This window comes from Apostichopus japonicus, chromosome 17, assembly GCF_037975245.1.
Source record: "Apostichopus japonicus isolate 1M-3 chromosome 17, ASM3797524v1, whole genome shotgun sequence".
Classification (NCBI taxonomy): domain Eukaryota; kingdom Metazoa; phylum Echinodermata; class Holothuroidea; order Aspidochirotida; family Stichopodidae; genus Apostichopus; species Apostichopus japonicus.
The window spans coordinates 24476989-24491901 of record NC_092577.1 but is presented as its reverse complement, the minus strand read 5'-3'; the positions used below and the strand labels follow the sequence as shown (position 1 = coordinate 24491901).

The 14913-nt window shown below is 42.2% G+C and overlaps 1 protein-coding gene across 2 annotated transcripts; it reads left to right on the top strand.

Annotated features, from left to right (window-relative positions):
* The first annotated feature begins 10660 nt into the window (after nt 1-10660).
* LOC139954679 (uncharacterized) lies at nt 10661-13940 on the top strand. 2 transcript variants are annotated; one of them, XM_071954599.1, is made up of 4 exons: nt 10661-11129; nt 12038-12244; nt 12610-12746; nt 13103-13940. In XM_071954599.1, exons 1-4 carry the CDS (start codon nt 11097-11099, stop codon nt 13377-13379), a joined length of 654 nt encoding a protein of 217 aa, XP_071810700.1. In that variant the 5' UTR covers nt 10661-11096; the 3' UTR covers nt 13380-13940. The 2 variants fall into 2 exon arrangements, 1 of the variants encoding a protein (XP_071810700.1); XR_011788169.1 differs by lacking the exon at nt 10661-11129 and having other exon boundaries at nt 11140-12244; nt 12548-12746.
* Nucleotides 13941-14913: the final 973 nt, after the last annotated feature.

Here is a 14913-nt window from a genome sequence, read left to right as displayed (position 1 = left end):
TATGTCTTATATATATCGATGATATCATAATATATGCCCCCACGATAGAGGAGCATTTAGTACGCCTAGGAGAAGTTTTCGACCGATTAAGGGGGGCAGGGTTGAAGCTTAAGCCTTCCAAGTGTGACTTGCTTAAAAAGGAAGTCAAGTATTTAGCTCACATTGTCTCTGATCACGGGGTGGGTACTGATCCCAGTAAGATCGAAGCAATCACAGATTGGCCCCCTCCCACAACACTGAAGCAACTAAGAGGATTTCTGGGACTGTGTTCCTATTACAGGAAATTTATTAGGAACTTTGCAGAAATTGCCAGTCCCCTACATGCACTAACAAAGAAAGGCCAAAGGTATCTGTGGTCTGAGGAGTGTGAAGAACGATTTCAGACTCTGAAATCTAAACTGACGACAGCTCCCGCCTTAGCCTACCCAAATTTTAGTCACATGTTTATCCTTGATACTGATGCTAGCAATACGGCAATAGGGGCTGTGTTGTCTCAGACCATTCGGGGTGAAGAACATCCTGTGGCCTATGCCAGTCGTACGCTAAGCAGTAGTGAAAAGAAGTATTCCGTAACACGTAGAGAGCTTCTTGCTGTTGTAACTTTTATTAAGAATTTCCGCCCCTACCTTTATGGCAGGAAAGTTTTGTTACGCACGGATCATGGCTCCCTCCGTTGGTTGTATAATTTTAAATCCCCCGAGGGTCAGGTGGCTGGAAGTGCTGGGCACATATGATTTTCAGATAGAAACTAGGCCTGGCAGAGTGCATGCTAATGCAGACGCTTTGTCGAGAAGTGATCCCCCCATGGTGCATTCGGGAGCATTGCCTGCCAACCCTCCGATAGAGACCCCAGGGTTATGTAACATAGTTACGGCGGACTCTAATTGGGTTGAGAGCTGTACCAAGGAGCAGCTCAGGGGGTACCAACTAAAGGATAGTAATATTGGGCCAGTGTTGAATTGGAAGGAGAGTGGTTCTCGTCCTCCCTGGGAGCAGATTAGTGGGTTAGATAGGGCGGCAAAAGCTTATTGGGGCCAATGGGACCTGTTAAGCATTAAGGATGGTGTATTGTATAGACGTTGGGTGTCAAATACCGGTGCCCACAATAGGGATGTAATAGTGATGCCTCAGGTCCTGAGAGAAGATGTATCGTACGAGTTAAATAATTCTCGAACCGGGGGTCACTTAGGACAAAAGAAGACAAGGGGGAAAGTTCTAGCCAGATGCTACTGGTTTGGTATGAAAAGAGATGTTGAAAATTGGTGTCGAAAATGTGAGCTCTGTGCCCGTCGTAAGCCCCCCAACCCCAAATCGAGGGCGCAGATGAAAGTTGTTAAGATAGGTGAGCCTCTCCAAAGGGTTGCCATAGATGTTTTAGGCCCCCTTCCAGAGACTTATAATGGCAATAAATATATGATTGTAATTGCAGATTATTTTACCCGTTGGACAGAGGCTTATCCGGTCCCCAATCAGGAAGCTGCAACTGTAGCGTCGGTAGTAGCTGAACAGTTTGTGGCACGCTTTGGTGTACCACAGATTATTCATACCGACCAAGGGTCAAATTTTGAGTCTAATTTCTTTAAGGAACTTTGTAAGTTACTAGGGATAGAAAAGACAAGAACTACTGCATATAGACCACAGTCAGACGGTTTAGTAGAACGGTTCAACCGTACGTTAGAGCAAATGCTTTCTGTGTATAAATTAAAATCAGAAAGATTGGAATGTACATGTTCCTTTGGTTTTAATGGCCTTTCGTTCAAGCCCGCAGGAAACCACGGGGTATTCCCCGAATCTACTAATGCTGGGACGAGAGACTACACTTCCACTAGAACTGATGATCGGCCAACCAGTCTCAACAGTGGTTGCCTCTACAACTTCGGAATATGTCATGACCTTCGCCCAGAGGTGTGAAAAAGCTTTCCGCATTGCACGCGACCACAACACACTGGGCCAAAAACGACAGAAACGGTATTATGATGCACGCATCGCCAAGGTGGCATCTTCGTATTCGGTCCAAGACAAAGTATGGGTAGCAGTACATGCTAAAAAGAAAGGCCGATCTCCCAAACTACAGTTGAGATGGAATGGACCGTTTGTCATCACACACAAACTCTCAGACTGTTTGTATCGTATTAGACACATCGATTCTGCAAAACTGAAAGTAGTTCATGTGGACCGGTTAAAAAAATATGTGACTCCCGATGAACTTAATCAAATGACGGTTACACCGGAGCACACTACGATAGAGCCAGCAACAGAAATTGCCCCCGAAAAGCATATAACTGATATGGGCCATGAGGAAGTTCTTGAAGAGGAGTTGGAGGATGTCGTTGAGACTGAGGGGGAGAGGCCCCCACAATTGTTAAAGCGGAAGCGTCGCCCACCAGTGTGGATGCAAGATTACGAACGATATTAGCTTGACTGATCACCTCGCTTCTATTTGAATAATTTGTAGAAAGTTACTGTGAAGGAAACTGAAACGTTATGTTTCAGAAAGCCATACCTCTGTGCATGGGGGTCGGAAAGTGATTCAGTGATCGTTATGGAAAGGATTTTTTTGGAGATGAACGGAAATGCTGTCTTGGAGAAAACCAATTGTGGTGGTGATAGATTGTAGATGTAACGAACTCTAGAATTGTAAGTTCGGGGCCTCAGGTCGCCTAGGAGGCCGGGGGTCCCCTACACATGTATATATAGAGAGGGAGCGAATATGTTTGGTGAAGTATAGAAATTGTGCAAGTTCATCTACCACGTCATATGTATTATATTACTGGGTAGTGTGTTTGGACATCGAGGGCGAGTCCTTTCGAGAGAGTTGGGGGTGGTGTTACGCCCTGGGTTGTTCGGGATGCGTGTACCCCGTATTTCGAACACGCCCAGGGCTACTAAGAATATGTTTTCCCGTTTGTTTGAATAATTTACCCTGCGATTTGTTGTCCATTCATTCACCATACATACCATTTACCTTTGTTTTATTATGCAGGTCTCTTTCGCTCTCCCCGTCGTCTGCCATCACCAGCATTCCAGGCATTCGCTCTTTTATTACGCGAGTTGTTCTGTGTACCGGTTATCTATTTTACTTTCACTTGCTCTCTTAACCTTGTTTAATTAAGACGTTGTTTTTCTAATGTATTTTGTTTTGTGGACACTTAATTTATTTCGTTGAAGTTCGGGCAGAGAACTGGAGACCAGCGGTGAGCAGCACTGCAATAACAGTAAAGTATTATTTTAAAGGCAAGGTTCAGTTCAGTTCTCGTGGAGTGCGAACGTGTTTTCGGCTGCTCTCCACCTTTCGTTGACCACACCTTTATTGTGTTTTTACGTTGGCCCTTCATTAGTTTACAGTTTGTTTTAGTGTAGTTTGTGTGTTTTGGGTTTGTTTCGTTTTGGTTTGTGTATAGGTGCGTGGCTTTGCCACACCCCTAGCTGTCATGGCGGCTCGCCGTGACAGCAAAATCGTATTGTTGAGTTTTTCGGGGGAGGCTAAGGTCGTCCCCGTACAAGTTTTTTCAGTTTTGCGTTCTGTTGGTTTAAAGGTCCCTGGAGAGGTTGACGCGCTTCAGCGTAAACCTCTCCGGGGTATGAATTGTTTTGATGTACGGTTTACCTCGGAGGCTGCCCGCGTCCGAGGCGTCCATGTGTTGGAGGGAGTTAAGGGACTGAAGGTCACACCGTATGACAGTTCGGTGTGGGTGACAGTCCTCCATCTCCCTCTGGACATGTCTGAACAGGTTGTTGTGCGGACACTGGGGCGTTTCGGGAAAGTGACCGGCTACGAGGAGCCGGAATTCCTTGAATGTATGGGTGTCAAGACCGGGACTAGACGAGTTAGAGTTGAACTCAAGTCCGATATCCCCTCTACCTTGTGGGCTAATGGGCACAGGGCCCACGTTGCATACCAGGGCCAGCCTCGCACTTGTTGGAGGTGTGGGCTGGAAGGGCATGAGGCCAGGTTGTGCCCGAACAAGCGGTGTAGCCGCTGTTTACAGGTTGGGCATACCCTGGCCGAGTGTAAAGGGGATATCGTTTGCAACTCGTGTAGGAAAACGGGCCATCTCGCCCGTTTATGCCCAGACCGCTCATACGCCGCGAGAGTGGCTACGGGCGTGGTTCAAGCGGTCCCTGTCCCGGCCTCTGACACCGTACCACATGATGCTCCTGTCATCGCCCCAGTGTCCGACACTAGCGCCCCGATGGAGGCTTTGTTCCCCCTTTCGTGTCCGACCTCTCCCCTGATCGAACTTACCGAGACTGCCAGCCTGCCCACTGAGGCAGAGCAGGACAAAACGGCGGAGATGGTACTAGCGGAGTGGCACGCGGCGCAGGATGCCGCTTGTACTGGTTCACCGGTAGCTACAACCGCGATCGGTGATACTAGTCGGGCCCCGAGTCAACCGGCCCAAGAGACATTAAGTGGCCCAGATTCTGACTCGCCAATGGAGGACTGCACTACAGCCTTATTAGTTGTGGCTAAGGAGTCCACCGATTGGTTTGATGAGACAAAACAGGCCACTCATCTCATTGACTCGAGTGGCCCTTCCACCCTACCCGCAGCCGCTTCAGCTATACCGGACACGATGGTCGCTAGTGGACCACTCGAGGTCCACTCGATCAAGGTTGACGAGGAGTTAAGAACTCTGCTCCCTCGTAAGAAAAGGGGGAATACTGTTAGGGGCTTGAAAAGACCCGTATTGGGAAAACTTCGCAGGTAATGCGCAAGCCTGTCGTCTGCTATCGGGACGGCGTACCCCGTATAAATTTTGGAGTTAGTTAGTTGTTATGTGTGGGGTGGGGGGTTTGTGTGGTCCTTACATAATATGGGTTGGGGGTTTTCTGTTTGTGGTTTGGTGTTGGCTTTTTGGGGCTGGTTTGTGGAGCTTTATTGTTTTGGTTCTGTTAGCCTTTGGGTCCGTGTCCTTTTCACGTCACGTTGAACGCTATATTTTATACATTTGTTGGTTAGTGAGAGATTTCTGTTTGTGGGTTTTCAGTTGGGTTTTTGCTGATTGTTTTTGGTTTTGTTGACCTTTGGTCCGTGTCCGTTTCTTTGCACGTAAAAAGCACAGTATTATTTTAAAGGCAAGGTTGATTTATTTTAGAGAGCTGGTCCGGGAGTGAAGGGTGACTACGGGGCGCCATTCCTTTTGTATAGTATAACTAATAATTTCCCGTCCTGGTTGGCTTCTTTGCATGTTATAGACTCCGGAGGTAGGGTCAAATTAGGGCTCTCCCCGGAGGTATTGCAGAAGTTAATCGGGGCGGGACCACATTAGGCAGTATTTGTTTAGTCTGCCGTTGGCGCCACGTGTCGGGTATTCACTCTCGTGATTCTTAAGAGCCGTGCTGCCCACGCCCTGGTATGTAGTGTATTTGTTATTTATTTCAACTGAATCTCTGCCCGTTGTTTGCTTTTATATTTGTGTACGGCAGAAAGTCACTGCCTTATTTTTGTTAAGTGTACGTTTAAAGTTAATTAAGCTATTAAATTGTTCATTTGAGACCCAGTTCTCTTTAACTACATTCTTTTTTCTTTTTTTTTGGTGTTTTGGTTCAAGCCCTGCTAGCATAAGTCTTCGCCTCCCCCCTTCCCCTGCCCTGACATCAGGTGGCCTCCAGCTGCCTGATTTCCCACGCTACCGCTCGGCCGGGATACAGGGGTGTTACACATCTAAGTGTGAAAAGATATGGCGAGATTTAATATATATGTCAGGAAAGAGCAGATGGCATCAGGGGCGGATCCAGGATTTGGAGAAAGGGGAGCCGACATCCCGATGATAGCACTTTAGTGATCTGCGTCCAGGGGGAGGTTCTCCCCCTCCCCCTTTGAAATTTTTGGCTAATTGTGAGTGCTTAATTGCAAAATGGTGAAACATTTCGCCAAAAAGTAGAAAAACCAGAAACGTTGCAGACACTCTTTTTAGGGAGCACATTTTTTTTCGATAGACACATATTGAACAACGCTCAACAGTGCATGTGGAGCACTACCATGGATACACTATTATTGTGTCGATTCTTTTTTCTTTTGCGCGAGAATTATGACACCAGATTCACCCAAAGAAGAAAACATAAAACAAGATATATTGAACGAGATAATTATGATATACTTAGCCAATACGGAGGTTTTCCACAACGCCCGGCGCGCTGTAATGTTCCCACAACTCCCACTTCGCCCGCGTGATTGTTTTTCCCAGGAAGGTTGTGGGCAAGGGCTAACCAAACTCTGGTATTTCGGATAATGTGTCAGTGATATTCGTCGAAAAACACTCTGGCTCTTGTTTCCCGCTGTTAGCATCACTAAGGTATCGGCAGCAGCCGATTACCATTGGGAGGGCACCCGTAACCTATTTTCTGAACGCCAACCTTGACTTTGAACACATTTTGCAAATTCATGAGGACCTGATTTGCCCACAGCCTTCCTGGAAATTAAAATGACAGCGTCATAACAACTTGCAAGTATAAGAAATTCTTCGAAACTTACTACAAAGAACAGGAAATGGATCACTGTAGAGGATTACAAAGCTCATCCTTCGGGGGTGGCAGATTTGCATGTTTGCTGTGTTAAATAGTTTGTGTAGCTTAGCCTAGTATTAACGGGTTCCGGAAGCCAACTGAAGTTGGTCGAGAAACCCCGATGTCACGTGTGATCTTGGATGAACAAAGCTATCACTGGACTCCTTTTACCTATACCTACCTACTGTAGGCCTGTATCATTTTGGTCCCGAGACCGCCATTTTACGTCCCCATCAAGCGGATATGAGTGAGACTTTTGGCTACTTTCTTAAACGATGAGAGGAGGGGTAGCAACCCGCCTGTCACCATTGAACCTATCTATCTGAAATTCCCGAATCAATACAAAGAAATCAACAACTGCTGTGCAGCTTGCGGATTGGCACAGAAACAAATATCTGAAATCATCAACAACTAACTACTAGGACTACAGCTTTCGACAGCCCGGATCGAGGTGCGCTCACTCGACCATTTCCCCTATTTGGTTACAAGATAGGCCCACTGGCTAGCCATTAATGGAAATCTCATTATCCGCCTCCCTAAATCGAAACACTGGCAATCAGTTATTGTGTTCACATGAGCAGAAAGACACAGACACCTTACAATAATGGACAGCCCCCCTAAAAACAGTAATTCAAGAGCAACTAGTCGTTCCCCCTCCCCTTCCAATAAAATTGTATTAGTCCCTCGCCATTCCTGACTCTCGATCTGCCTCTGATTCAGTGGGGCACATCCGTCTGAAAAACTTGTGGCGGGGAGGAGTTAAGTAAAACGAGATCTCTGCAAAGTGCCGATGTACTCCTACCCCAATTACCCCACCACGTGCGCCCATGCCCTAATGAATTATTACCACACTGCAAGTTCCTGTCATGCACTGCTTGGAGAAGGAAGGTCGGTCTTATATAATTCCAGTAACTCCTGCTGACACTCGTCATCCAGTTTCTCCAGATTGGTAGGGATTAGAAGCAATCCTTGAGGTGCATGGGCAGACATACCTTGGAAACGGTCGCGTAATTGGTGCACTAAGCCGTCAACAAAAGGCACATAGAGAGTTCGATGGTAGTAGGTTATAGGTTTTTTGCCTTTCATATTATGCCCCACACACCTAGTCTCACATATGGGTTTGATTTTCTTTTTTTGCCGCTTGAAATTGAGGATTATCAGGGGCGGGTTGCATCTCGTCGTTCTCCTCACTCTCTTCACCATATTCGCTTATTTCATCATCAATGGAGCTATCATCTTCTGAATCACTACTATCAACCTCACTTTCAGCCCCACAATCTTTAGGGCTAGCAGTCTTCTCGCTTACATTGACAATGCTCTCTTCAAATGTTCGCTGTCGTTTCAGGAAATATTTAAAGAATATACCAACGGACTTCAGTGCACATACCATGTTATGAATAACTGGGACTTTACAGGCATGAGACAGGGCCAAATTAAGCTCATGAATGGCGCAATGATATGATGTCGCTCTTGGGGAGATTTTTAGAAAATGTTTTGCACATCCATTGTGACACCCCGCCATGTTTGCTGCATCATCGTATGTTTGTGCCCTGCACAATGTTGGGTCCAATCGGACATGCTGCAATGATTGTTAGATCCGATCACAAATTACTTTGCCCCTGCAGCTTTCACAATGTATGAAGTTTATTAATTTTCAACAGGCTCTCAAGAAGCGGGCAACAAGGCCGATTTCTTCCCAGTTCCAAGTATCTGTTACTTCATCTGCGGAGATACCATAAAAACCCGCTGCCATCTTTTATCTGTTCTACCAATGTCTTTTGAATATACTTCTTGATACAAAGGAGTAATTCGTTCGGAGATGTTTTTGACATGTTGCATTACGAGCACATGCTTCCTTATGTTTTTGCAGGTCTGTGTCACCAGCATCGATACGTAGATCACTTAGAGCCTTGAAATTGCCCTTATTGTGGGTCCCCTCCATAGTATCGTCATCTCTGTGGCCTCTGAATGCATTTCATGACAGAAATAACAAACGATCTGTTGCGTTTTACCAGCTTTGCTTGCTGAGCTGATAGTCGATTTTCAATCATCATTAATAGATTGTTTTACACCTCCTTCCTCACCTTGTCGTTATATTTTCTAGGAGGAAACTTGAAGGCCTTTCCTGGCTGCGTTTTTTTTTTTCCAGGACGAACGTGGGTTTCAGGTTTTTCAGGAATTTACAAATTCGTTTGAAATCAGAGTTAGGGTTTAGAAAGTGGGTTAAGGATACATTTTCTATGAAATTGCAGGATTGTCGTTCATAATCTGGGGTCAAAACTAGGAACCAGAATGAAAACATTTCATGGTTCCTTGCTGCTGTTCATTAGTTCCATTCATAGGGAAATTTCTAACAAAGCCGTAATAAAACAACAGTAATTTATGCTCACAAACTTTTGTTGCCAAAGTAATGCTAAGCCCTGATATCAATTGCAACACACATCAGTGTGTGAAGACTATCTACCATTATCATCATACCAAGTTTGACGAAATTCCGACTAGTAATAGTAGCCAAGTAATTGCAATTTGGAGTATTTCACGTTTGACCCCATGACCTCATTAATATTCATGAAATGAGCACCAAAATCAACAGGGTTAATCTACTTACTATGGGCCACCCACTCACCAAGTATGGTAATGATTGGTCATTCCCTTGTTGAGTTATTGTGCATACAAACTTTTCATAACGAAATAATGCTAGGCCCCCCCCCCTTATAAACATGCATGATATCAATTGCATGCAACACACATCAGTGTGTGATATAATCATGAAACCAAGTTTGATGAAATTCCAATAAATAGCAGCCAAGTTATTGCAACTTGGGAGTTTTTCACGTTTCACCCGTGACCTCATTAATATTTTTTAACTTTGACCTTGTATAACTTCGCACACGAAGGTCACACGGGGGTCAACCTATTGACATTTATGATCAGAAGGCACCTTTGACATCTGAAAATAGCATCTAAACTGTAAAAATCCCCAAAACACGAAAAGGTCACCAGAGGTCAAATTGAGGTCAAGGGTCACCCAGATGCGGGTCGACAACTGGATTACATTGAAGCAACTCCCAACCTTAACGGACAATTCGTTCTCAAGTTATCACAAAAATACTAGTTTTTTATCATTAATTGACCTTTGGTGACCTCGGATGACATGACCGTTAAGTTTGAAAATATTCCCCTATACCATTTGCAACTTGTCCCAAAATATCAACCGTGTCACACCTTGGAACTGAGAGTTATTGCATTAAATGTCTGAAAATTAACTTTGACCGCGTATAACTCCGCACACGAAGGTCACACGGGGGTCAACCCATTGACATTTATGATCAGAAGGTACCTTTGACATCTGAAAATAGCATCGAACTGTAAAAATCCCCAAAACATGAAAAGGTCACCAGAGGTCAAATTGCGGTCAAGGGTCACCCAGATGCGGGTCGACAATTGGATTAAATTGAAGCAACTCCCAACCCTAACGGACAATTTGTTCTCAAGTTATCACAAAAATATCATTAATTGACCGTTAAGTTTGAAAATATTCCCCTATACCATTTGCAAGTTGTCCCAAAATATCAACCTTGTCACACCTTGGAACTGGGAACTGTAAAAATTGAAACATTTTTTTCTTTGCCCATTTTCTCACCCAAAATACTAGTTTTTTAACATTAATTGACCTTTGATGACCTCGGATCACATGACCATTAAGTTTGAAAATATTACTCTATACCATTTGCAACTTGTCCCAAAATATCAACCTTGTTACACCTTGGCCCTGGGAGTTATTGCATTAAATGTCTGAAAATTAACTTTGACCTTGTATAACTTACACAAAGGTCACCCGGGTGTCAACCCATTGACATTTTTGATCAGAAGGTACATTTGATATCCAAATCTAGCATCAAAACCAAACATTTTCTTTTTTGCCCGTTTTCTCCCAAACTAAGCACATTTTTTCATTGGCACTGGGAGTTATTGCAGTTTTAGTATTTTGGGTTTTTGGACCATAACTGACCTTTGGGGACCTTTGTGGGCACCAAAAACAATAGGGTTCATCTACTCACTATGTGCCACCCACCCACCAAGTTTGATCATGATCATTCAATCCCTTGTTGAGTTAGCTTAAGCGTCACACACACACACACACGCCAACCTGAATACATAGGTTCCTTTGCTTTTAGCAAGGAACCAAAAAAGGTCCAGAACATGTTTTGGGAAAAAAGCGTCACATGTTTGGAATCCAGGGATTTGATTGGCCGATGCCCACGTTCGTCCTGGGAAAAGAAATACGCTTCCTGGCTCCCGGTGATCTATGAGTCAGAGGTTTGTTTTCATCAGTAAAAGAGCTGCATGCAACACGAAATAGCATCACTAATGTCTGTAACCAGTGCATGTGTGTTAATTCCTGTACTGTCCGGTGTGCGTATTTTTTTTCCCCAGGACGAACGTGGGCTATTAACATAAAATGGGCGTGTTTGCCAGTAAAATACTCTCGCGCATGCGTTCTCTTCTAAAAGAGTTTTATTTTCGGACACATCTCGACGACAACGGAGCAATGGCGAATTGTACATCTGGGAGCGCTTGCCCTGATGTCCCCCCTTGAATCGTGTCCACGATTACAGGTAAATATAGTCTCCTCGTAGTACTAGTAGGCTGTGTAGGTAGGTACATGTAAACAAACTTAATGTAAGAGTAATGTTAACTTTTACCTGCAGCGTTTTACCTCAAAGAGGCGGACTGAAAGACCTAGTTTATATAGGGCAATATGTTTACTATCAACAGTGACTCTATTAATATAGTGAATGCTGCATTGAGATTTGATGCACTGTGCTGTAAGTTTGAATAAATGGAGACCAGTGTTGTTTGTTGTGTGCTATAATATGAAACGGAAGTAAGGGATTGAAAACTTTGAATTCAAATCAGTATAAATGTTATATATTAATAAAAAAATTGCCTCTGACATTTCACCAAACACCACATCACCAAGGATTTTTAGAAGTGTCATAGTTTCTAAATTCTATTGTAAACATACCCGACACATTCAATTGTTACATGTATGTTATTTGTTGTTTTTGTTGTTTTGTTTGCTTTTTTATTTGTAGTTTGTTTGCTTATTTTTCCAAAATACTGCAAATTAGAGTGAAGTGGTTATTTGTACATTAGGGCTTTAACTGCATTTCTAAACTGTAGATTTGCCCATGGCATTTATTCCAGTTCAATTGCTACTGAACTGCATCAAACTCTAGCAGTTTACTTTTGGTTTTAGGACATCTGTTCTGAATTGATACAAAATCTATGATCACCTTGTATTGTTTCCCCTACTTATCTTTAAGTTTATGATTGGAGAATGCAGGGACAAAGCACAAAATATATTGCAATGATATTGGTTCCTTCTAAGACACTGGTTTATTACATTTATATTTCAAGGTCTGCACATCACAAGAATAAAGAAAGAAGGTTAGGAAATTAAAAAATTAAGGCCATTTTGATTACAATACTAACATTAAATTAATTTATCTTTCTCTTACAGCCAATACTCCCAGAATTGCAATCAGGTCATGACTACAAAATTTGCCATTATCAGGAGAATGGAAATGCGATGGAATTTACCCTGAGGTTGCCATTCACCTCTCCTGAAGATGTACTAAGGTGGCTTAAGAAGTTTGAAGAAACTTCATATTCAACTTGGAGGACAAACAAGACTTACCCAAATAGCGGCCAAAAAAATGTTTTTCGGGTATGTTCAGATAGTCTGTGTGAAAGTTGTGACGGCTGTCAGGATATTTATTTTTTAAGGGATTTCAAGAATTATTTTAATCATGTTTTACCCACACTGATTCTCAAGATAAATTGCATAGTTTGATGTTAAAAGGGTTAACATAAAATTTGTGGAATCTGGAAACTGTTAATAATTCATTAATCAGATATGGGCACACTCGATGGCTTATTATTGTTTTTGCCAATATTATACACAAAAAAATGCCATCTGACATCACCAGCCATGTGCTTTTTACACCAAACTATATTTCCCTCATTGCAGCCTTGTTCAATTGAGCTTAGGACCTTCATACTGAGGTTGTATCTATGTTTTGCTAACAACAGGTTGATATGCACTGTCATCACAACACTTTTCCGAGATCCTCAACAGCCGACCTGAAGAAAGGTTCCAAAAACACCAAATGCCCAAGCACAATGTTCGTCATAGTAAAGAGGACAGCTGGCAGTCGTGGTCGAAACAGGTATGAAATTTAAAGATATATAAATTAAAAGGCCCCATATCATTAAAAAGGTGCATTGAAGCAAAGTGCATTGAAGCGAATCTTGAGTGTGTCAATTGTAATTGTCATTAAGTCAGCACTAGTTGCAATCCTGAATAGGGCAATGTCCAAAGGGTTGCCATCTTCAAGAAACTTGTGTTAAAAAAACTGTCAGTGGGGTGTTAATTAACAGTAGGTTGAGTATTTGCATATATATAAACACAAAGTTTACTATGGATTGATTCTCTTTCACATTGTCCTTCTTTGTGGCTGATGACTTGTTAGTCAAAACAGTTAGTGCATATTTTAGTAAATTAAGTTTTTTATCAACTCTTGAGGTCTAAGGATAAGCACATTCGAGAAGGGTATCCCACCCTTATAACCTTGAAGTGGGATCATAACCATGAGGTGGCAAGTGCTGATGCCCTTCGAGAAAGGGATGTCAGTGATGGTACAAGAGAGAAGCTTCTTGAGCTCTACAGATCGGGCCATTCACCATCATCTGCTCTGGATACGATGAAATATGACCTTCAAGAGGGCTGCACAGATGCAGAGTACACAAGACTCTCTGCAGACAGAGCCCGTTGTCCTGATTTGCAGTACTGCTACAGGTAAGATTCGGTATCGAAATTTGACACAGTTGTTTTTCTCAAAATGTCATATAGTTGGATCTTAAATTGGTTTCATAGTCTGAAAACATGTAACAATTGAACCAACAATAAGACAAATCTTTTCCAGGTGCAAAGCTAATGGGTATTAGATGTATTATAAAAAAAATTCCACTCCCTTTGATTGTTGTTTTCTTTGGGATGGAGATAGAAAAGGAAAAGGGGAGATTTTGCCCACAAGACTGGTGAATTCATTGTAGTTATTCTTACAAACAATTTTGGATGCCAACAATATCTACTTCACCAGATAAAATTGAAATTCTCGACACTTGATGCATATTTTTACCCAAGACCACTTTTCCTGGTGCTGTATGTTGCAAAACAGAGTAGTGAAATCAATTAATCAGAAACAGAAATTCAATGTTCATGAATCCAATCCATTGCTCATCATTACTGCCTTCCAAAAGTATGCATCAGAGAGCTTTACCAAATTTGGGTGGTTGTCAAACTGAAACATTTGATTTTCCAGTATGGAAGGTTTAAAATTAAATTTTAAACATGTTGCATCTTTTCCTGGCACCAAATAAAATCATGAATTTTCTGTCAGTAAACATTTTATAAGATTTTTGTGGAAACAGTACACTTAAGTTGCACACGTTTTTTAATGAGCCACTGATTGTGCCGAAAATGTTATCATTATATACATTATATATATGTATATATATATATATGTATATATATATATGTATGTATATATATATGTATATATATGTATATGTATGTATATATATATATGTATATATATATATGTATATATATATGTATATATATATATATATGTATATGTATGTATGCGTGTATGTATGTATGTTCTTACATGCCACACCAATGTGGGGCAGCAGAACTGACACACACATTAAGTTGTTGATCCGATTTTTGTGTAACCTGCAGTTGTGGGGCGCCCCACAACTGTTTTTGCCTATTCCACATTAAAATTATAAAATATCATTAAGGAGTTAATTTAAAGCAATTGATAGTTTGACCTAGAAGTGAATTTACATAATGTTTTTGAGTGTGAGTTATGGAATAACCAAACTTTTTCAAAACGCCCTCTAATTTTACCATGCCCCACAACTGTGTTTTTGTCAAATACCTGAGCTCAATTTGGATGCTCCACAATTGTCAGTGTGTGTGATTCCCCGTGTATGTAGGACTTTCAGTACTCTGAACTGTTTTTGGTACTAGATTCTGTAGCCAGAAGTTATTTTAATTTGTTCTTTCATATCAATGCTAACCATAATTTATACCTTAACCTTATATTATATTTCCATATCATAGAGGCTGCTAAAATAGGGTAAAAAATTACAATTCCAAACCCCTAACTCCAAGGGCGGATCTAGGGGGCAGTCGACCAGGTGGGCGCCACTGAATTGTGGCCTGAGGGAGGGGTATAAGGGGATGGTGTGACACCCTCCCCTTTTGAATTTTTTTGGAATCCCAGTAGTGCCTACATGTAAAATGGTGGCATTTAGACAAACTTT